This window comes from Scatophagus argus, chromosome 4, assembly GCF_020382885.2.
Source record: "Scatophagus argus isolate fScaArg1 chromosome 4, fScaArg1.pri, whole genome shotgun sequence".
Classification (NCBI taxonomy): domain Eukaryota; kingdom Metazoa; phylum Chordata; class Actinopteri; family Scatophagidae; genus Scatophagus; species Scatophagus argus.
Window position 1 is genome coordinate 11,765,826 of NC_058496.1, and position 24,738 is coordinate 11,790,563.

At 40.3% G+C, this 24,738-nt stretch overlaps 2 protein-coding genes across 2 annotated transcripts; one reads left to right on the top strand and one right to left on the bottom strand.

The window, feature by feature from the left end:
* Positions 1-4,541: 4,541 nt before the first annotated feature.
* rgs7bpa (regulator of G protein signaling 7 binding protein a) lies at positions 4,542-12,012 on the top strand. Its single transcript, XM_046387721.1, has 6 exons — positions 4,542-5,568; positions 6,548-6,714; positions 9,492-9,622; positions 9,823-9,967; positions 10,688-10,758; positions 10,974-12,012. Exons 1-6 carry the CDS (start codon positions 5,419-5,421, stop codon positions 11,063-11,065), a joined length of 756 nt encoding a protein of 251 aa, XP_046243677.1. The 5' UTR covers positions 4,542-5,418; the 3' UTR covers positions 11,066-12,012.
* A 1,929-nt stretch (positions 12,013-13,941) lies between these two features.
* Positions 13,942-20,228, bottom strand: c7a (complement component 7a). The gene is made up of 18 exons (XM_046387722.1): positions 20,086-20,228; positions 19,708-19,769; positions 19,511-19,589; positions 19,286-19,427; positions 19,062-19,203; positions 18,839-18,977; positions 18,035-18,178; positions 17,675-17,918; positions 17,085-17,195; positions 16,800-16,975; positions 16,438-16,666; positions 16,146-16,317; positions 15,914-16,001; positions 15,324-15,456; positions 15,055-15,243; positions 14,690-14,786; positions 14,373-14,557; positions 13,942-14,287 (listed from the first exon to the last, which is right to left on the bottom strand). The coding sequence occupies exons 1-18, from the start codon at positions 20,089-20,091 to the stop codon at positions 14,103-14,105; spliced, it is 2,523 nt and encodes an 840-aa protein (XP_046243678.1). The 5' UTR covers positions 20,092-20,228; the 3' UTR covers positions 13,942-14,102.
* Positions 20,229-24,738: the final 4,510 nt, after the last annotated feature.

Here is a 24,738-nt window from a genome sequence, read left to right on the forward strand (position 1 = left end):
TGTACCTGTTTGCTTGCTTACTGACAGAAATATCTATCTGCATGAGGATGAGGTCTATAAGAAAAGATATGCGTGGGTGCTGATACATCTATCAAAGTTCCACATTTCATTTGTTCCGTCACCGTTTACAATCTGCCCACCCCCCCTCGCAGTGTTCAACGGGGAACCCATCCAGCAGCAGCAGCAGCAGTAGTAGCAGCAGCAGCAGCAGCAGCAGCGAGGATGATGTGGATGTGAGCACCGGGGACAGGGAAGGTTACATCTGTGCCGTGTGTTTGGATGTGTACTTTAGTCCTTACATGTGTCACCCCTGCAACCACATCTTCTGTGAACCCTGTCTGAGGACACTGGCTAAGAACAGCCCCACCAACACCCCCTGCCCCCTCTGCAGAACAATCATCACACATGTCTTCTTCCAGAAGGGTGAGCTAATGGGCAGAAAGCACTCACTGCACAATTCAGATGATTTGAAATGCTTATCACCTCCACTTATGACTCTACTCAGCATCCAAAATTAAACAACACGAGACGGATAAAAGTACAGCATGAAATATCCTTGACAGTACAATGTGACTGTAATTGTGTACAAACACGGGATTACGTGTATATACTTGCAGCTATACGTGTATTCAAATGTCTGTTGGCTGTTGCGCGGATGACATCTAAGCTGCAGATTGTTCAGAGGGCCCAGCTGCAGATGTCCCATAGGGAGCAGAGTAGACCTTTAGTTCAGCTCTGACCAGATGAGTCACCCAGACAGAGAAGACAAAATCAAACACAATCCAAACACTTTTATTTTGTGCTGTCTGATGAAAATAAGAAGTAGTGTTCCTTTACGGGTGGATCACTGAAGCCCTCATTTTAAATGTAATACCTTCACACAACAACATTACATAATGTATATATAATTATGATATACAATACAGTTTTGCACGTATGCTGTGCAGCACACTTTATGTGGCCTCATGATCAGTGCAAGCTGATTGCATAGGACATAGCCTGATTTGAACAAAGCTATGAATAAGTAATGAAGTCAGTGATTCACTTTGGCCTATTTCCAGATGTATGTAGGAGAAAGTGAGCAGAAGGGACGCTGCTGTGGCCTTAAAAAGGCAGAGTGGCCGTGGTTACGAGGACTGCAGACACACTAAGGGCCCTTGTGAGTGATTAGGTGGCAAGGATTGTAGATTAGATTCTTGTGTTGATTACCAAAGGCAAGGTCACACAGAAACAGAACAAGGAGAAAATAAGAGAGTCTGGTGATGCTGCATCTGCTGCTTTTTTTTTTTTTTTTTTTTTTTTTTTTGAATGTATTGAATAAATCAAACACAATCTATCCAGACAATCAAGAAGCTGAGGTGAAAAAAAGATATTCGCTTTTGATAATATTGAGTTTGTTTCCTTGTCTTTCTGACAGAGCTAAACCAAACCGCAAGGGCATGCTTCCCAAAGGAATATCTTTCACGGAAACAGAACTTCCAGAAAGCAAGTTGTGCAAAGTGGCCTCTACCAAGCTGCCGAAAACTCTTTCGTATCTTTGGAGGCAAGTCTTTAATTCCCCATACATGAAAATTCTCTCTGTTCGTGATGATTTCATCAGCTTTGGTAAAATAATAGCAGTAAGTGGCTGCCTTTTGCATACACACATGCAATTTCTTATTGTAAACAGAATTGTGAGAGGGCAAGCATCAATGTACCCATGTACAAGTACTGATTTTTGGATCTTAGAATACTTCAGCGTATGGTACATCAATAATTTATGTAATCTCCCAGATCTCTACAGTGTGTTAAACACTGGGGCCTCACGGCAACAGCTGCTTTCTGCTAAATAAGATACAATGCACTATACTTCAGCTGAGCTTCACAGCTTGAGCACAACATAGAGACTGAATGAAGCAATGTTTTCCTATCCTAGTTGTTAACTAGGAGCATGCGGAGAGTGTTAAAGTAACATTAGTATTAAAATCTTTAAGCATTTTAAGAAATATTGCATTTGATTACTTTGTGAATGTTATCTCCCTACTTTATGATCCAAATGTTCTCAGCTGTCTCTACACTACAGACAGTCAGATTTTGAGACATTTAGTCTAAAAGCATCAGAATTATCCTTAAAAACCCACTATGTGTGTAATCACAGAACAAAAACTTTGCTTTATGTCATTGAAGTTTAGACTGAGGACATGTCTTTAGCTTCTTCATTGCTTTATGAATTCAAGTGCGAAGAAAAGCAGTGTAGAAATATTTTACAGCCAGTTTTTAAGGATTTTGTGTGGAGTACCTCTTCAGTGAAAACCACCAAATGACACATCTCGTTTGTCACCTAAACCAGGTTTCCAGAGGCAGTCCAGTCCCATTGCAAGACGCCGTTTCCCACACGGAGGAGGCTACCGTCTGGATGCTATGGACTTTGAGGATGACTCCCGAGGCTGGCGCTTTGACATGGACATGGTCATCATTTATATCTACTCAGTCAACTGGGTCATCGGCTTCTTTATATTCTGCTTCCTTTGCTACCTCTTCTTCCCTTCTTTTTGACAGACCTGGCGACAAATAGAAAGACCAAAGGTTAAATATGCTGATGGATGATGTTAAAGCAAGTAGTTAAAGATAAAGCAGAATGCAGACAAGTGCATATGTATGTACACACACACACAACAATGAGTGAATTTCAAGCAGGTGGGATGGTGTGGTGGAGGGTGAACAACAGCGTGCCAGCTTGTTGTCTCTCATTAATAAATGATTGAAATGGGGAAATGGGGGATGTTTGGGAATCCAATGTTCTCTGTTCTCTGTGTCCACACGATGCACATGTAATGTGGGTTGCACAACAAGCCATGCAGGCTATAAAAGGGAGTTAACAGCATCTTCCAGAACATAACACTTCAATACTAAGACGGGTATTGCATGTTCCCATGATAATAAAAAACAAAGGAATAACATGAGTGAGGACTTTTTGGAGGATTTCCTTGTTTATGCATCATCAATTAAATGAGAGATTTGCTCTTCGGTATGGGTTGAGGCCATTTGTTTAAGGTGTTTTTTAAATCTCTCTGGTCCGTTTTACCACTGTACACCATATCCTCACTATGAAAACCCTTAAAATTGACATGAAATTATGAAGGATGTCTTGCAATATATTTTTAATTTGTTCTTTGTGCCCATTGGAGGGAATAAATGTTTGGCAGTCCCTGTATTTTATAGCAAATAAATTTTATACAGAAACACATACAGGTATGTAGATATGACTTTAAGATTAAGTTTACATTTTTGTTAATGAAATCATGTGTTGCAACCAAAGTGATTTCAAACACATTACAAGTTACTAAGTATGAGTGCCAAATACCAAAAGGCTTCACTTTCATTTTCCACCTACAACTAACTAACCAAATAACTTTACAATTACATTCAAATTATAAAAAGCAATTTATGATACCTGTATCATAAATCCAAGTTATAAGTAGGTATTATCAAAGTATTTGTTCATTGACAAAATATTGTTATTGTTTTGATTTTGTATGGTGATGATGTCTGTTGAAAACTGACACCTGAGACATAAAGTATCACCTTTGTGGCTGGGTAGTAAGGAGAGCCTGTGCAAAAAGTAAAAAAGCGCCAAATGAATATATTTGGGTTTTCTCTACGGAAAGTCAGTCCTTTGCCAGAGTTTCCATGATGGTGCGAAGCTCCGGAGGAGAGCTGGTGGACGCCAGAAGAAGGACTTTCGATTAACTCTTGACCAGGTTTTAATGTGTTTATTTAATCATGTTGATATTTTGGGGTAAAGGTCATTTGAGGAGAATTAATTGGCCTGAGAAAACAGGTTACAGTGCCATCTCTTCTAATAGTCAAACTCATTATCACTACACTGTAAGTCACTCTGCACCGTAGGCTTATGTGTGTCTCTTTGTGTCGCTGTGAGTGCAGCTGCGTGTGCCTTTGGGTGTATGTCTAAAATACTACACAGATGAATTTTGAAAGTCTTCCTTTGCATTCACCATGAAATAGTAATGCAGGTTTGGAAAGAGCACTCACCCTGCACTGAAATGGATTCCTAATTTATTCAGGATATATACGGCATTTCTGTGTGGTTGAGAAAACACAAGGGAGGGCAAATAATCTCCACTAAAGTAGTAGCAAAACCTGGGTGACAGTGAAGGTGTTGTGTGTTGTGTGGTGATTTTATATGAATGGACTTGTCCATGCAGGATAGACATGAGATTATCATTATAAGTAAAAACAGTTAATATAAGCCACCAAGCAGCATAAGTTCTGGAAGCATCAATCATGCTGACACAGCTTTTCCAAAGGTCTGCAAATATGGGTGCTACTATAAACAACCTTAAACATAATTAGGTTGCTGTGAAGTCCCAATCAAATGAATCTGCATATAGATATTATAAATATGACTTAGCGGATACCGGGTCACTGTAAACTGTAGTATTCAGTGCTCAAATTTAATACTGGAATACTGAATTAATTTTGTTGTACGCTGGAGGCAAAGTGGCCATAGCCTGAATTTTACACATTTAGGAGCTCATACACAGCTCGGAGAGGAAGGTCTGAATTGATGGGCCCTATTAGTATTCCCGTCCTTTGGGTGCGCAGTGTTGCCAGCCCCAGAGCCACGTCAGGCCTCTAGCAACTGCTCGTCTTCTACTGCCTCTCCAAGGTTAGAGATAGGCCCGCCCGACCAACTGGAAACACTTGAAGAAACAGACGCTGGCAGCCGCACTGACACCGCCATACCAGGAATTAAGTTTTCTTGAACGTTCAGATTTCCTCCTGCACGGGGGCTTGACGTGTCGCTCGTGCTCTGCGAAAATTGTCTGCGAGGACATTGGCACCGTTATTGCGTCTCTATAAGGAGGTTGCACAGCGAAGAAAAGCTCGTTATCGTCCGTCTTATTGGTGCTTAATGGAAACGCGCAATCATAAAAAATGGTTGCATTTGGAGAATATCCGTGAATGCGATCGTCCCCTTCCCACATCGGTGCGTCAGAGAAGACACCTCAGCTAGCTGGGCTCCGGGTTTGGGTGTGAAGTCTTCGCTGTCTTTCACCGTGTGCTGCTGGAGTGAAGGTGACTTGCGCCCCGTCGCAGTCGAGGCAATGCGGAGAGGAGTCGCAGGCGCTCATCCGGTACTTTTCCTGCGCTCTGAGGCTCGTCTGGGAAAATATTTGCTCCGTCTCCCACACTAGAGAGGAGGAACGTGAGAGAGATAGACAGAGCAATAGGGATAATCGAGTTTCATCCCAGCCAGTAGTTGGCGAAGGTGAATTGAGCGTAAACGGAGGAGAGAATAAGGTGAACAGTAGGTGCAGGGTGGTGAGGCAGGAAGTGAGAAAGCGGTGGAGTTCTGGTGGAAAATAAGACAAAACCGTTCTGTATTAGGGCTGTTTTCTTAGTGGATGTGTATGCATGAGTTCTGCATCGAACGGGCGCAAAAACCGCCCCAGATCCGCCGGGAACATCTTCCAGATCGGCAAACCTCCTTACCGAGACCCACAGAGGAGGGAGAGCACCGAAAGTACCCGCAAAGCCCAGCGCGCCGTGGCCGACTGCAGAATGGTAGGTTTTGCGACACGTCAATGTCTGCATGGTGCCTCGGATAAGCAGTGCAATGTTATTATCCCAAGCTTTCTTTGTTGTAGGACGGTCGACTATCCCGTGCATGCAGGATGCACAGGCGACAGCTGTTAATAGCTGCATAAAAAGACTGTAACCCGGTCTGGGAGCCTAAAAATAGATATATGCATTTGCATTGCTTTGTCGGCAATGAAGCCAAACAGATCATCTCGGTGTGCAGATTGACTGTGTGATTTGCATTTGGAGAGTGGAAAGCTGTTTGTGATTTGGAGCTGATATGAGAATAGCCTGAATTACAGGATTCTCTGCGGAAGTGTTGATGATCGTGGCACATAAGTCCTGTGTTTTGACAGATGCTGGCAGCAATGATCGCGTGTACAGACGGCTTCACCCTTTCATACATCAGTGAACGTCATGGAGCCGCTGCTCGTGTACAGGAGCCCAAACAGGATGCTTTGCAGGAGTTGCACAAAATCCACGAAATGTTTCTTCTCCAATCTTAAGCAAACGACTAAACTTATCATAACGGGACCCCATCAACTGAAAAAAAAAATCTATTTTTCATCATACGCTGTGACTTTGAGGACTGTTAAATGGCAACGCTTCACTTTTTGCTTAATCCCATGTTTCTCTCAGAGATCAATGGGCTTTTGTGACCTCATATGTGCAGAGTTGCATTTTTTTTAATATTGCTCCGGTTGAAGCCTACAATCGTGCGCCTGTACTGGGAGATTAATGTATACATGTATATATAAATATATAAAGGAAAAATCTGGCTGTACATAGTGCTGCTCAGCGTTTCCTTCATGGTTGACACGTTTTCATGTTGACAAGTCAATATGCAAGCCTGGGATAAAAGCTATTCTACTGCAATGAGCAGAACAAGTTTGGACTGTTTGTATCGAGCTTTATGGGTCATTTGGGCAATCACTTATTTTTGTGTCATTTCATTGTAATGCAGATCGTCCAAGAATTCAATACTCTTGTGGCTCTGTACCGTGAACTGGTCATCTCCATTGGCGAAATCACTGTCGACTGTCCCTCTTTGCGGGCCGAAATGCTGAAGACCCGAACTAAAGGCTGCGAAATGGCGAGAGCGGCGCACCACAGTCTCTCGTTGATATCGGGGTGAGTTGGCACAGACTCTGTCCATGGTGCTGAAAATCAGCGCCTCTCCAAGGGCTCTCCGCAGCTCTGAAAGTGTGAACACCACCAAATGGGGCGCTCTGCAACACTGCTGCGCCTAAAGTTGTAAAGTATCTAATTTTATCTCTAATTTGCATAAGTATCCCCAATTTTAGGCACATGTATACTTAAGCCCGCTCCTCTACACTTCAAAGAAATCATCCAAATCTCTGCTGCATTAGCACGAATCCAGTGAGCTTGAAGTGGGGGAAAGAGTTTGGGTAAGCAGGACTTGAGATCAGCTTTTAAAAATCACAGATGCCTCTAATTGCTAGCAGGACAGCTTTACCAGGAAGCAATCACAACAATGGGCTGTAACTGACCACTTCCTATTAGCTTGGGCCTAAAACGTTAATGCAGGAAGTGGAATACTTCCCAGGATTAATATCTGAGATAACAGTGTGAATAATGTGGAGCCAATGACTTTTGCATTTCTGTTTAATGTATTGTGAGAGTGGCCTTGTGTGTGTATGTGCATTGTGGGGTTTGTCTTTGTTATGTTCATTTGAACATTTAGATACTAGTATGCGTAGTCCAGAATATTTATTTGACTCTGAATCCTTGCAAAACAAATGATAATGAAGCTTCAACTGCAAAACGATTTCATATGAGGTTGTATCACCCTTTGCTGTGCGGGCCTGTCGAGTTCTTTCACACCAAACTCGTCCAACTATGTCTTTACGGACTTTGCTTGCGCACTGGGGCACAGTCATACTGGAATAGAAAAGGACCTTCCCCAAACTGTTGCCACAAAGTTGGAAGAGTTGTCCAAAATGTTTTGGTGTGCTGAAGCATTAAGATTTCCCTTCACTGGGAAATCAAGGGGCCTCGCCCGGCTCCTGAAGAACAGCCCCATAATCACACCAGGATTCGATCGAAGAGTTAAAACAAGGCGTCTGGACTTGATTTGACTTGAAGAAATTTTCCCTGCTGATCCAAGCAGCTTCATCGGTTCTGAAAAAACGGTCTGGTGGGGAACAAATATATACCTCAGTGAGTCTGACTAAGTGAAACTAAGTAAAACAAAGGATCTGATAGTCCTGCAAATTTGTCTATGTAGTTTGACTGCCAGTGATGGCCCTCTGTGTCTAACGACTGGCTACTAGGATTCGATGTTTAGGATAGAAGTTTTGATTGAAGATTTAGGGAGGAAAAGCAATGATAGAAGCCTGACATGTCTGTTGACTTTGCCTGCAACCTCCATCAAACCCAACATCTACTCCACACTGGTGCCAGTTGTAGAAGGGCAAAGTGAGGCTTGGGATTTGAAGGTCCTCAGTGTGGCTGAGATGCCAGCTGACTTGGCACCCTTACACTTACTTAAATAACAATTGGACAGACTGAAGCCAGCGGTGAGAGATATTTGAAGGATGTAGTGCTATCTGGTTGCCAAAGAGAGGGCACTGGTTTAACAATAACAGCATCAGGTTTACACCAGCTACAGCGTTGGTTGGAGTCCTGTGAAACCATTGAACACTCTCCCATTACATATCAGTCTGCCATATTTTCTTTGTAGGGATGAGTTTAAAATATGTCGCGTCCTTTGCTCTGTAGCCTTTTTCTTGGCTCAACAATTAATCCACTTCCTATATCTTACGGTGATTTAGGAATGCATATCCTTTACTGGCTGTTTACATGCATGACAAAATCAACCCATTTAATGTATGGAGGCTTTGAACCACACATGCGTGACACACTCATAGGGTTAGCTAGGTTCCTGTGACGTGATGGCATGAATCATACAACATGAACAAATCCTTATAAGAGTCTTTACACTCTGCACGATTCTTTTTCCAAAATGTAGCTCATAATTATGCAGCATTTATACAGTTACAAGCACCATCCAGCTCTTGAATTTCCTGCTGCTGCTGCTATAGAAATAGAGACCGTGCAGCCACTTTAGAGAGAACTCTAAGTTCCCACTGATAACAGCATCAACATCATTGTCATAATCATCACCAGCACATCCTCTAAACCTCCTTCTCTAAAAGCTCTCCAGGCCATTTCAATGTTTGTCTTCACTACAAGAGAGACAGAGCTTGAATTAGACAGCACAGGTTATTCCACTTTAATTAAATAAAGCCAGTGTGTCTGAATGGCTTGAGTGATGCGGGGCCTCTCCGATGTGCTAGAGGAAAGGCGATAAGCAGGATAGCATTGATGACAGCTGCGCTTTAGCAGCAGCTCTGCAGAAGGCAGCAGTGTGACAAAACAAGCATGGGAAGGAGAAGCTTTCTGCTGGAAGACGGGAACGCAACAGCGTGATCTGTGCGAGAAATATTTGCACCAGGTGGAAGTTTCACGCCTTTCATCGCTGTCACTTTCCCATGTGATATCACACCCGCTGAATATCACCTGCTGTAGTTTCCCCTTGAACACTAGATTTATATGGTTGTGAAGCTACCACAGTGTCTCATAAAAGCTAGTGATCAGGTCTGTGTAAATTTGAAAATGCTCAGAGGGGGGTTTTATGTCGGACTTCCTTACTATGTTTTATTTACATATACTCAGATGGGCAAAAAAAGCACAGCATGTCCCTCATCTGATGGTTTTAATTTACTAATGTCTGATAAATCTATCTACTCTGCACTTTCACAGGTAACAAAATCTCTTAACTTTTTTTTTTTTTTTTTTTTAGACAAAACAGAGCTATAATTTTAATTCATGTGTATGAATTTGGATATTGTGTCAGAGTTGCTCCTGCTTTTGCGCCATTTCAGGCCAGAGGATGGGGAGATCCACCCTGAGATCTGTAGGCTCTTCATCCAGCTGCAGTGCTGTCTGGAGATGTACATCACAGAGATGCTCAAATCTGTCTGCTTGCTGGGTTCCCTGCAGCTCCACAGGAAAGGTTAATACATGAATAATTTTTTTAATGAACTTAACTATAGACTGTGCATATGCATCAATGTAGTTATTATTTTGACCGCTTCCTATTAATAAAGTATAATTTGAGCTCTTTCTTGCTGTTTTGGCCCTTCTTTTTCTTTATATTTTAATGTGAGTTGTGATGAAACGTATTTAAGTATAGCTGCTCTCTCTGTGCTTTAGGTAAAGATTCCTGTGGTCCTGCTGGGGTCGACACTAAGACCGAGGAGAGCTCAGACATCCCCATCCTGGAGGACACCTCTTCCTCCCACACTGACTGCCCTCAGCTCTGCTGGCTCGTCGCCACTGACATAGAAAACATAGAAAAGTGGGTAGTCCAACATCCTTCAGTGTATGTTTGTGTGTGTTTATTACGGTGTGAACAACAATTGTACACATTCATCCATGCGCATCAAAGCAAATGTGTAGTAAATAAATTATTTTTTTTAGTATTTTTCATATTACCGTAAAACATCACAGGATTTAAGGTTTTGCATATAACACCTGTTCTGCTGTTTATTACATTATTAATAGTTACTGATTCCTTTAAGATATCATGGAATTAAAACAAAATGTTACTGCATAACACATTAAATCTTAATTAACATTAATCTTCTTTCAGCCTCAACAATAAAGTAATAGTCATCTACAGTTTTTTTTTAAAGATTTGTTTTATGAAAATATAATTGCACAACAGTATGTGCATTCAAGTAAAATTAAAAAAAAATAATAATAATAATAAATATAAATATATAATATAAAATATGAAAATTAAATAGCTTTTATTTGCAATGTTGCACCAGTAGCACTGTGAACTACCTGAAAAATGGTATCTAGCAGTCACAGATTGAGCTGTGCCTTATCAGTGTTATATTAGCTTCTTAAAATAGTCGGTAATGCAATTTGATATGCAAAATCCAGTATATTTAAAGATACACTTTTTTATAGAGCTACAAAAATAGGCCAAGGCAATATTGTGTCCTTCCAATATGTGTCCATCTGTGTGCATATGAAAACTTCATGCAAGCCCTTTTATGTGTTTTTGCAGGGATATGAGGGAGATGAAGAACCTTCTTAGTAAACTCAGGGAGACAATGCCTTTACCACTGAAGAACCAAGGTAAGATAAAATTCAGACATGCTCTTTACATTCACCCTCTTCACCTCACACCTCCACACAACTCATCCCCATGGAGCAGTGGCATTTGATAGTCAAAAAGTATGGAAGATCCAATGGGATTAAGAGTGATTGTGGCTTGGAACAAAACAGTGTTATAGCTCAGGCTAGCAAAACTGTCTGACCTGGCAGTGATCTGTGTGTGTTCTTGTGCCCAGATGACAGCAGTTTGCTGAACCTGACTCCCTACCCGCTGGTCCGACAGAGGAAGAGGCGGTTCTTTGGGCTCTGTTGCCTGGTCACCAGCTAAGGGCCTCGCCTTCGTGGGTAGGAGGCGGCAACAAAGACACCATTACCCACTGTCCCTCACCACTTGTGTCTCCCACCAATCTATTACTGCCATTTTCAAATAAATTGTCTCTTTCTCTTTTTTTTGTTAACGGCTGGCCATTTTATAATTTTATTTTGTAATACAAATAAGAATTGTAACTGCAATGTAATGAAAACAAAAGTCATGAACATATATTTTAAGATATTTTGCAACAAATTTTCCCTTTTTTGGTAAAGTAAGTGGGATATCTGCTTGTCAATGTAAAACAGAATGAGAGGTTGTTTGAAATAATGTCAATGTTTAATTACTTCCATGAACCTGAGTGAATGAAATGAGGATTCATGTTTTAAAAAAAAAGGGAATATAATTGTCTGTTTTTGTCAGAAATAACGTGATAACTTTTGGATAGTCGCCATCCGAGTGTCAGAGGATAGCCCTTGCAAAGGCGAAGTTATACATTTGTCTGTCTAAGCTCCGATGACAGGTTTGTGCAGAATAAGTTTGTTGTGTATTACAGTCTGTTTTCTGTTTAATGCTGTTTTTTCTTCTTAATGTACTTAATTTAGTCTTCCATAAACCAAGAACCTGTACCCAATTTTAACTTTCCAGCTTCAAAATGGAATATACGATACAGTACTCAAAAAGAAAACTTCTTTGCACACAGTATCTATCCATAAATTGAAACATTAGACTTGTATATACACATACTCTTTACGCAATGCTCTATGAATTATTTTCAAAGTTGAAGTTTGTTAGTAAAGAATGTGTTGGTCGGTATGAGAAGGGAGTGTCTCTCTCTGTGTAGACAGAGGGCAGGCAGCATGGGTCTTGCTTCATAATGATAGTGATCAGTGTTTAGGGCACGGTGAAGGTACAGTAGTCAAAGCTGATATAGGTCATTTTACATTGTTAATAAAACTTTTGTTATTGAAACTAATCAACTAGTCTCTGTAATTTTCTTGCATGTAGTCCTCTGAATTATCCACTGGGTGGAGACAAACTATGACAAAAGATAAACTTCTCTGACTCGAGTCAATCTGAAATCATTCAATGAAATGTTTGCTCTTAAGATAACAGTTAAATATGTATTTATTATTTCATATTTTGTGAATAAGCATCCCAACATTTACTGTACGCTATGTTGTCTTTTTTTCAGGTTTTCCGTGGAATTTCTGTCTGGGAGGGTTAGAGGAGGACAAAGATTGATGGAGACAGAGAGAGGGGAAGGAGAGTAACGCCAGATAATCTTCTATTAAGTCTAAAACAAGCAGCTCTTGTTTATACTTACAGAAGGTTGGAGAAATAGAGTGAAAGGCAAACACACAGATTAAACACAAAGATTACCACCAGGCCTTGGACACGGTCCAGCTGGTCACTTACTTTTATGCCTGGAATGAAGAATCATTTGTTATTTTTAAGTTTCCTCTGTGTGCTCAGAGGTGTGCATGTTTTCTTACATCAATTCTTATCAACCCAAAAACTGTGTGTGTACCATTCACTTAGTATAATCTATACATACAGGCTCGGTTATATCAAAGGTGTGAATGTAAGCACAGATGTGTTAACAAACTGGTGACACCCAATGCATGCAGGGATACTGTGAAGTCCTCCACACACCAGAACAACTATTTTAAAGTGTCGTAAAATGTTCAAAATATAGATCCAGTATATATAGATGTCCAGTGGAAACCTATAGATTTGACAATTAAGTGTAATTAAATGATTAAAGATCCCTTAATTACGTACTTCTTAATCTAAGTAAACCACCCAAAAACCTGTTCAAAAAAGTCAAATACAGGAGTTAAGAGAAATGCCAGTGGCAGCTTACAATAGAAATCGAGTGTGGGACCCTTTGTCGATTCACCATCCTTCTTCAACTAACAAAAAAGCTTTGCAGATCAAATTAAAAATTAAACAAGACTAAAGGAGTGTAGAGACAAATTGTCACAAGAGGTAACTGAATGCTTTGAGTACCTCTTCACCACTATAATCTATATAGCAAATGGGGAAATATCTCTTGAAAGAACGGTGTTCAACTCACTAGTACTAGTACTCTCTAGTACTCTAGAGTTCTAGAGACTGAATAGTCTACGCCAAAGTGCACTGAAGCTGTTTATGGTGGCCCCACACTTTACTGAAGTTGTTTTTTTCCACCTCATTTTGTCACCCATCTGTATATTTATTTTTAGGTACCTTGGAATTAATGAGGAACTCATGTGGTAGCCTGTCTGTGCATGCCTGATTATTTTTTTCTCTTCCTTGAAAAACATCTGTATGAGAATTAGTGTGCACCACTGCTTCACTGTAAGAGCCTGAGCGTGTGTGCTAGCTCTCCACACCTCACCCACCAATCGCTATGTACAACATGGTGTAACTGAGGGACCGCGTTTGGCCACAATAAGAATTTTGGTGTGATGAGGAGACATTAGGTAGGCAGTGTCTTCACACAGTTTCACAGGCACATGCACTTACACCGTGAGAGGGCGGCGAGCCAGAGGCAGGAATAGACTGTCAGCAGGGGTTTGCTTGGCAGTCTGAGCGCTGTCTGGTTTAGAAAGCACAGGGCATCTTTTGAAATAGCTCATATCGGTCCAGAACACAGATTTTTAAATGTTATCTCGAGGAGCATTTAGAAAGCTTTTTTTTATTTTTTCAAAACCCCAACCTACTTTGCGCAGTGTGTTTCATATGTAATATATTAAGAAATGAAGATAAGGAAAGATAAATCTGCACATGCTGTGTCTGTGAATACCAGTAATCACATCTACTTTTAATTACGTTTTGTGGGTCTATCTCGTCTCAATATTACAGATCAAAAACAGTAAAATAATGAAAATAATTCAACATGGCTGGTGTTTTGCTATTCATTAAAGATCACTTTTATTATGATGTCAAACAGTGAGACTTGATACAAAACGAATTTGCTGCTAGATCACAGGGAAAGTGATACTGAGGATTAATGTGTGAAGAAAGCTGGAGAATGAAGGTCATAGGGTCAATTCTTCATCCTGCACCTTCAGGCAGCACAAGGCAGAATACTGACAACTGACACCTTTTCTCCTTTGCATCGCTGTAGTCCTGCTTCACACTCGCTCATGGTCTGATTTGCTGCAGTCTCATCCTCCCCAACATGAACACACACATTTAATCCTGGGTTCAAGCAGTCTGCAGAGTCCCTACAGCGACACTCATTGGTTTGGTCTGAAAGAATAGCGTGGATACAAATGAGATGAAGACAAACTACAAATATTGTGTGTTGATGTGTTGCAACCTCAGGCGTCCCTACCGTCACAGGTCTCCCACATGTGACAGTTGGTGCAGCCTGTTGTGTTGCGCTCTGGCCACTTGCAGGTGCTGTCCTCTGCTATCATGTGGCTCTTCCCCATACACTTCAGTGCATGCATTTTGCACACATTCAGGAGGACTGATTTTCTGCTCACAGCAGTAGTGGCACACGCCTCCAAAGATGAACTGGTGACAAAAAAAAACAAAAAACTCTCAAACAAACACAGTAATCACAAGAACAAGAAAATCTGTCAAATTAATTACATAGTAAAAAGAAAAGTAATATGACCAAGTAGATGATAACCGGAATAAACATACCCGCACTCATAAGGCATTTTGCAAACACATTTTCCTCTGGAAGACTTCTGCCATGGTTCACATTGCACCAAGGGAGAGATTTGTTGTGGCGCAATGGCTGTTAGATACATAGAAATCATTCCTCCACATTATTAGCAGACTAATATGCATGCAAATACTTTACTGTTCCATATGTATATAAGTATATATATGTATATAATGTATGTATAAGTATATAGTATATAAGTATATAGTATAGTATATGGAACAGTAAAGGATTAGAATACATGAAAAGTAGTATTAAATATGCTGTAGTCACATTTTGTTTACTGGCATTTTCATGTCATCCTTTAGACTATTTATATGAACCTTGAAGTAAAATTGACCTGGGACGCATTTGATGTCAGCTGGATCTGGTGAAAAATTCAGACTTGGGTCACATATAATCGTAGCTTCTCCTAGTAGCTTTCTATCAGCTGGACAGGACAAGGTGACTTCCTCCCCTATGCCATAGGCCTGTTGTAATGGAGATGCTATGACATCTTCAGCAAGGGACTGAAGCTTGCATGCTGCAACTGGAAGAAAAATTAGAACTTCATAGCAACACTGTAATTCACTGTGATCTAAATGTTAAACCTTGTTTATATGTTCTCACCTGTGCACAGCCCAGGCCTGCTGGACCAGGTTAAACTAGGAGTGCATTCTATCATGGTTGCACCGATAAGATAGAAGCCATCAGTGCAGCTGTACTCAACCTTACTACCCACGAGGTAAATGTCCTTCGGGTCCTGTGGAACATGTGGTGACAAAAAGGTGATTAGGCTCAATTTGTCAGTTCTGAGCTTAGAACAGAGTCCTGTCAAAAAGGAACAGACCTTTGTCTAGGGGAGACTCAAGTAAAATTGAATCTAATAGCTTAATGTTAATATTGATCATCTATGGAACAAATAAACAAAAATGTAATGGTTTCTCTATATTGGGTCTCAGATGGGCTGTAGAGGTATTAGGTATTAGATTTAGATTTACCAAGTTACATAATTTCTCTGTTTCAAATCTGGGTGTGTATTCTTTGGTAAATTAGGTTTGTTGATGTAAAGACAAATTGCATGAGGAGGAGTAACACTGTACTGTGACCTTCAGCATAATATTGGCCTGACACTGGAAACAGCTGTAATTAGTGTGATTATAAACATATTAAATGCTTGCAATAATTTGTTCCAAACTGTACAGTAAACATGGCTCTACCAGGACGTAGCCATTGATTAGAGCAGGCGGGGTGCCACACTTCTGACTTGCTGGGAGAGCAAGGTCAAAACACTGAGGCTCCATGGTTCTGTAGATAAAAGAGTTAAAAATAGGGTGCTGTACAACATCATCACTGTAAAACTTGCCCTTACTGAAAATTCTAAGCGATGACCGGTAGTGGCTGTTACAAAAATGTTACAAAACTCATGAAAAAAATAAAACACTCTCAGACTTTAAGTGTTGCAGATCTTGGTCTTCACAGTCAGAAGTCTCAGTGGTTTCTCCGATGCAGTGTTGTCCCCCGTTCTGAGGAGCAGGATTAGAACAGTAACGATGTCTCGACCTTCGATTCCCAGAGCACGATGACCAGGTAGACCAGCAGGCCCAGCTACCGTGGATCACTCCTTAATGAGAACGAAAGACAGACAGGGTCACTCGGGAATTGAATCACCACCATTAGAGCATGCACCCACCACTCTAACTTAAGGAAACTTAAGTTAAAGTTTCTGAAATGTAACACATACCCTGTTGACCCTCCGCTTCAGTTCCATGCTCACAGGCCAGTCCTGATGTGCCAGGTTTACAGATGCACTTGCATTCATTTCCATCCATGAAAGCCATGCCATTGTTCCAGCAGGGCTGGCAGTGGCAGGGGTCACTCTCTGAAAGGTACTGCTCTATAGCCCTGCGAAGGTAGAGCTTCTTCACCCCGGCACACTGAACCTCCTTCACCAGCTCTGACAGCGGCCGTAGCTGCCGAAACAAGAGTTAGTTTAGGAGGTCACACTGAAGGTTGTATTATTTGATAAGATGACACACCAAACTGCATATAGAGAGTATGCTCAGGCTTTAAAGTTAAATGACTTTTTACTTTACTTTCCTTCACCTTTTGTTTTGTGACCTGAGGAAATGATCTCACAGAGTCCGCCCAGTTAGAGTACATTTCCCAGTTATTGTTTGGATTATCAAGCTGCATAGTCTTCAACGCTGCAATGTGTTGAGTGCCTCCTCCGCTCACATCCATCCTTGCCAGATGATTCTTGGTTCTATAAGTTGTCGGTTCTATTTTAAAAAGGTTTGCAGAGATGATGCATGACAGAAAGATTTAGAAATTTCAAGTGCTTTAATAGGCTCGGGTATGTGTGCAGAGCTAATATCAAAACTGTACCACCATTTGAATGCCGTCCACTGTGACCACCCCTGCAGTCCACGTGAGTGATGGGGAAAAAAAGAATCCAGCGTTGAGTCCTTTCACATTCACTATATTGAGAGCTTTCGCTGACTTGAAATCAATGGAAAGTAACAGAAAAAAAGACAAACCAAAGTCAGTGTCAGAAATTAAGCAAGACTGACAATGTTTTATGAATGGAGGGGCAATGTCATCAACTTGACATTTAAATTTTTGCTGATAGATCTACTAAAACCAAAACTGGATGCAAAACTGCATGTGACTGTGCTGAAACTATGTTATTTCACACTTTAAAACAATTTAAAAATAATTTTCAAAATGTCAATGTCCTTTCAATCAAATTTTCAAAATAGTACATACCAGTAATAAAGTGACAAACACAGAAGGTCATCATTAGAAGATATACTGTATGTAAATCACCAGGAATGTGTGTTAATGTTCTCTGTATGTTCAATGATAGATATTAGGTTTTTCTCAACAACATGACAAGCTGAATCTCTCATCTGCCTGTCGATTTAGTATTCTTCCATTCTGGCCTGCCTTGAATTTGCTGACAGTTAATGAATCCTCACACATGTGTCTTTGACTTTCTTCACTGATACTGGCGACGGCTTTGAAGGAGCCTCCGAGGTTTCCTTCAGACAGGTAGTGTGTTCCAAACCTTTCCAAAACCTTCCTGTAAGCAGCATAGTCGTAGACTGATGGGAGTTTGGCCAGAGCCTTCCAGAACTCCTCAGAGATTGGGAGATACTGAGGAGCGTTGCTCTGGAACTGAGCTACCTCTATGTCATTCTTTAAAACCAAAAGCCTGTTGCTCTGGAAGGAGTAAAAATAATCAGTAAATTTCATTTTACAGTTTTTTTAAATGAGATACATTGTTACCGTGAGTTGCTGTAAAAAACACAACAACAGAATAGCAGGTTCTTACTCACCCGACTCCAGTCATCTGACAAGTGAAAGTCATAGTTTCGATATCCTGTCGTGGTCCCAGTCACTTTCTGTCTCTTGACAATGTCCTTTGCATAGTGCCATTTACTGGAGAACATCTGGTCACTGAAGTCATTCTGAGCCTTAACCTGATAACAGCCCAGATTTAACCGTCAAAGGAGGTTTAAATCAACAAATTATTAAGATGAAATGAATGTTGCACAAAAAGGAGATTTCTTTAAAGGTATCTCGTGGAGATTTTGACCAGTAGTGGTGCTGTGGAGTATTGTTTTGATGACTAGTTTTCCAGCATTCACAAGAACATACAACAGGATTGTCAAGGTGTAAATGGATGCTGAATGCATTATGATCAGAAGGTTATCAGATTCACCAGACCACACTGGAGATTGTATGTAGATCATGTTAAGACCACATGCAACGTCCATCGTGGTTGTTTGGGTCAAGAAGTCACATGACTTCAACAGCAGAGCCAAGTCCTGTCTTTGTTTCTATTGTCATGGTGGCAAGATTTCAACCATTCTCACAATCTTCCCTTGATCTTAACTAGTCAGTTACGTTAAGACCTTAACCATAGAGGCAGCAGGCATCAGAAAATTTTCAAATTAGTTGTTTATGGAACAATTACAGAGATTGAAAAACACTTGCGTGTTTACAGACCATAAAAATTATGATAAATGTTGAGAAATTATAATAACAATAATTAAACTCCACAAGCTACCTTTACACTATCAAGTGACCAAAAGACGCTTCAGTGTTAAACATAGCTAGCTGTTTCCAGAATGACCAACCATAAAGCTGTACTGGATAGTGCTTTGGGGCAGTCTGTAGACAGTATTGTGGACACCACTATAGATGGTGCGACACTGGCCCCCGAAGCTCTTTGTGTTGATGACACTGGCTCTTGTCTTCCCTGACACCACATCAAACCTACAGAGGCAGATAAACATATTCCACTGGTAAGCATATGGTGCACAAACACCAGGAGGTCTAGGGCAGTTTTTTTTTACTTACCCAAGTCCTAGGAGTTCGATGTTAGGTGGGGGAACTGATTTTGGACATACAATGTATTTTTCAACATCACAGAGCTCATCGAGTCCATCTTCTTCACAGTCCTGGTCTCCGTTGCACACCAGAGACTGGCTAATACACATCCCTAAAGATCAACAGACAGACAGCTAGTGATTGTTCTTTAATTCTGTAGGACGAAGTGTATGGTGAGCAGATATATTTCTTACCTGACCGACAGCGGAATCTGTCTCCACATCCATCCTCTAGAGGGCAGCCTTGTGTTGTTTCACAGGACCTGGTCTCAGTCCGTCCTCCACTGCAGGGGTTCCCTCCAAACTGACTGTAGACAGCCATGACTCTAGTTCTTGTCTGTAATATATATATATATATATATATATATATAAATCTTGAGCATTTTTAATGGTAAAATTTGTGCTGTATCATCTCTAAACCTGTAATTTGGTGCAGCCATCACACGGTGACCAGTCGCCATAAGGACCCCACTGGCAATGAACTCTCTGAACACAATACCTTGGAAATTAAATGCAAAACAAGTAAGAAAATAAAAAAAATTCCAGATAATTGTTGCACAATCATTCATAAGATTATATGCTTCAATGTTGAAACAGTAATCAAAACCAGATTTTACCCTTTGGGAAGGAACAGGAATAACAGCCATGGCAAGACTGCTAAAAACACTTGTGTAATGTTCTGGGGGAGTGAAAAAAAGGTAGAGGAAAGGGGAGAAAAGAAAAGAGGAAGGGAAAACAAGAGAAGAAAGGAAGGCAGGAGAAAATGAAGAGAAGAGAAAATTAAAAAAGAGAAGAGAAAGTGAAAAAAAGGAAAGAGAAGAGATCATGAAAAAAGAGAAGAGAAAAAAACAGAAGAGAAGAGAAGAGAAGAGAAGAAAGAGAAGAGAAGAGAAGGGGGAAGAAGGGGTATCAGTAGTTTCAGCAGTCAAATGTTTTGCAGAATGATAAAAAATGTGTTTGTTATTTCCCTGTTATTGAGCGTAAAATCTACTTGCCTTCATCGTGAGCGAAGAGAAGCAAACAGCGAAGTCTTGAACAGGATCTAATGCTGGTTATTTATAGTGTTGTAAGTTTTGTTCTTGCTAGGGAGTCAGACTCTTGGAAAGACATTCCTTGGAACTTCTTTCGTGTGTGTGTGTGTGTGTGTGTGTGTGTGTGTGTGCAAGGATAATGGCAGACATGGCCTCCTACCAAAAATGTCCTCCAGAGGATCATATTGAAACCAAAAGCAAAGATTCCTCTTGGAGTGAGATTCTGCATCTGCTCTGCTTCTCCTTATTGTCACATTTTTAGTTGAGCTAATAGACCTTTTCTCACAGCACACATTTTCGCCTAATAAATGCAAGAAAAGCATAGGTGAAACTAATGACACTAATTAGTGTTGAATTCCCTTTAGGTGTGCAATAAATTAAATTAGCCAACATGCGTAATACCAGGACACTATGGAACATCTATAGTATCAGGCCTTTCTCCATGGAAGACATTCTGACATGTCACAGTAGGAAAAGTACAGGAGTAAATAATCTAATTAACGACAGCTGGATTCCGTTTAGCTGCTTCGGTTTCAGTGTCCTGTCTTCACTGGTGCCCTTGATGAAAGCAGAACTACCGTAAATGGTATTAGCAACACTTGTGCTTCTCCTGCCGTGCCAAGTCAAAATGTCTGCTGTGAGAAAAAGCTCTTCCCACACAAGGTAAAGGAAATGTCAACACCAGTAGCACTTTAATGTCAACCAAATGAGCACCGCAGGTACTTCTTGTGCACGTTGACTTAAAAGTTGAGGCTGTTGAGGCTGTTTCAAAGGTCAAGAATGAAGTGTCAAGCCCAGCTTACATGACATGGAAGCATAGACAAAAATCCTAGTGGTAAATTTCCAAATTTAAGAGTAAACTGACTAAACTTCAAACTGAAATCCAAAACTCACATGTTTTACAGTCAACTTTATGATCTCCCTGAATTCACAAAACACAGCAAAATGATGAAATTAGCTGCAAAGTCAGCGGCCCCTTGCTATATACTGACAGAAAATGAAGGCATACATAGAGTCTGAGTGTTAGGATGTGATATAGTCCAGCAAACACTGGAGGGCAATAGAGATTTAAAAACCATTTCCTCTTCATGGCAGGAGGCTAAACTAAAACTAGGCTTCTTAGTTTATAGCAAAGCTTAGCTTAGCATGAATTAGATCAATTAAAATGTTACTTTAAAAGATTTCTCCACATGTAAGCTGGATGATTACATCCATGATAATCAAGTGTATATCTGCAGGGAAACATGCAGAAGCCAAACATTCTTTGGCTGCAAGACAAAGATTCTTTGCTCTTTTTTTTTAACAATGAAGTCCTGCCATATTTGTATGTGGAATACACATTGCTGTCTAATTATGGGCATATATCTGCTGTCACAGCCAGACAAGGGCCCATGCTGTGCATATTCATCACATACTGACAGCTAAAGAGGCGAAACCACTGAGTCTGAGTATTCTGATGAAATTTATTTATTTATTTTTTATCAGCATTGATTCCAGCTGCCTGTCAAAAAAAAAAAGCAAGAGACAAATTTAGGATGTCAACTTAATGTACGGCTCAATTTTAAAATGGCAGCGGCAGAAAAGGTTGCTTTACTACTACGTTTTGGTAATGAGAATATATTTTTCTGAGTTTCTGAGCCCCATAGCAAAAGTAGAAAATAGAGGTGGGAATTGGGAAATGCAAGCTCAAACAAACACTTTGTGCTTACAATGTCATTCCTTCATTCACTGAAAAATTAAGCTCTCTCAAGGTAAGCATCTTATTTCCAGAGCAATTTTCCAGGGACAGCTATTTTAGAGCAATGCAGAAATTGCATGTCATTTTCTACTCAGCTGTCATCTTTGATGAGCAAGTGGCAACATGAGCCTTCTACATGACAATAAACAGCAGAACACTTTATTACTGCACTGTGCATGTTCTTCATTTTTATGCAACATCTGCCTAAAAACGACATCACCACCTAACACAAATTCTGGACAATCAAAACACAAGTCATGATACAAAAGTGATCTCCTGTATTTCTAAAATGATCACCTATTGCTAAATGACTCAGCTACTGTACAACAGCAAGCCAAGTCTCAGCACCTGAGGCTAGAATAACAGTTGGCTCAGACAATAGGCCACCAGACCGTGCCCTCCATTAGTGCCACTTCTGTGGGTTTCATGATGTTCAGAGGGCATCTTTGACCGCCATCTGCCCTGGAAGTTTGGTCTGCCAGAGAATGACAGTCTGTGAGGCTTAGACCAGGAGACTCAATGAATTTGCGGCTTGTGTGCTCCTTCAGAATGAACTGTATATCATGTTTCAACAGGTTCAGCAGCAAGATGTGTCCCCACAGCCTTGGGATTAAAATGCATAATCAAAGTAACTGTGATGTCCAGACTTGACTCTCCTGTAGTCCTTTGTTGCATACCACCCCTGTGTTTCCTGTCTGTTTCTGTTATTTGTCAAAAAATGTGATATTTGAAAGTCACACAGCACTTAACAAAATCTAATCTTGTCTGTTTGAGCTAGTTAGACAATGTATTGCAACACAACGGTGCCAAGCTAGTAATCTAGTTTATATTTTACTTTTATAAGTTTCAGACTTTTCTCAAATTGTTGTGTTTTATTGTGGAATGCTGGATAATTTCACCTCTTCAGGCACCTGTAAACTCTTGAAACAATGAAACAATTTCAGAGAGACATGTCGCTCTTTTTCATGCTCAATGAAGATGATTCAAAGTGAGGAATTAAATGTGCCTTTACAAGTTGACTTGTGCTGTACGTCTTTGGCTAGCGTGACACTCTAAAAAGTCAATAAATTATCCGAAAAAATGTACTGTCACAAAGCTTAAAACTGTCTGTGAGGTTTCTCTTATTTCATGAAAAGAGGACAATTTGGAAATATGTGGTTTTCACTGAACACCAACAACATGAAGCCTGTGGGAAGGAGTCACATGCTGTTTCACATAAAGGGTCACAAGTGTGCAAAATTATGTGATGCATTTTGGTAATGTAGACAAAGGAAAATTAGTGTCAAGGTTATACTTAACTATGAGTGCAGAGGTGCCACAAAGTGGTGATCTGTGATGAACAAGGTCAGAAACCAGCAGTGGTCAGTTGTGACTGATGGCTCTTTCAGACAGAATGACACAATTACAACACAAGCTGTTCTCTCTCTGTCCCTGCACTGCTGCCTGTGCCTCCCTTTGGTCATTTGCTGTTTTCATGTTTTGAATGACAAAAAGAATCATTAGAATTTCTGCAGTCAATAACGACTTCATCTTAATTGACTTTTAATAATTAACTGTGTGTCCCACTTTCATTTTGTTCAATTTTATATGAGAGATAACAATGCTAGTTCTTTTATCTTTATTTTTTATGTTTTATGTCTTTCTTTTTGTAATATTATGCACTGTTGCGTTGTCGCACACATCTGTATCAAAAATACAGAAACGATATAAAAAAAGAGATTCGACAAACAAATGTGCTGGTACGAATTCAGTAACTTTTTCAGCTCTAGCACTGTGTGTAAGTTGTTAATAAAAAGAAGGATCTTATTTTGTGTGCTTAGGACTCTTTTTCTTCTTGCTGTGGTATTTAATGAGGTATGGGGATTTTTTTCTTCCGCACAATATTGTACTGAAGCTTAAAATTCAGGTCTCCTTCCCAACTTCTCTGAAACCATGCATTTCATTACTGCCCCTCTTTAAACTGTCTGAATGCCATCATCCATCTCTACCTCCCACACCTCTACCTCCTCCTCATCTGTGTGTTTGCCTGTGTGTGCGTGACAGAGAAAGACAGACAGGCACAAACATGAGCACACAAGAACATTGTACATTTGCATTTTCTTGTTTTTCCAGCAAATGACTGTTTCAATAAAATCAAAGGACATAAATTGGTACATTTTTGTTTGAATTTCCTTGGAAAGCATTATTAATGACCTGTAGTCCATTCGCAAATGGAATAAAGCACATTACTATGCCACAGAAATCATAAATCACCCACAGGACCAAAAGATTTAAAGAATTTTCACATCATGCGCGAAAGAATCTGCACCGAAAAAGTGAAGGAGTTGTGTCTTTTCCTTCCCTCAGTGAGCAATCAAAGCAGTCAAAGCACATAATACCCATCCAGTGAGCCAGCCATAACCATAATAGAGCTGCTGTACTGGACAGTTTCCAGACAAGTATGTGCAAATGTGTGTAACATAAAACACCATCAATCCTGTGATAATAAGCATAAAACAATGGGAATCTGATCAGTCAATTCAGTGATTTAATATCAAACAGCTACAATAGAAAGGTCAGATGTAAAGGTCCTTTTTCCTTTTTTTTTTCACAAGACAAACACACAATAAATCACACACACACATACACTAAACCACTCATCATGTGAGTTATCTCTGTTTCCGATCTGAGTACAACACCTGGCTGCAGAAACAGTCTCAGAAAGTCACCCTGGGTACCCGCTGCCCACCCACCAACCTACAGTACATCCTCATCACCCTGGAAACTGGATGATTTCAAGATGATCTTCTGCCCAAATCGGTAACAAAAAATTGCTATGTTAGCTTAAAAGCTGCAAATATACTTTTACAGTGCTGAGTGAATTAAATTACAAGTTTATT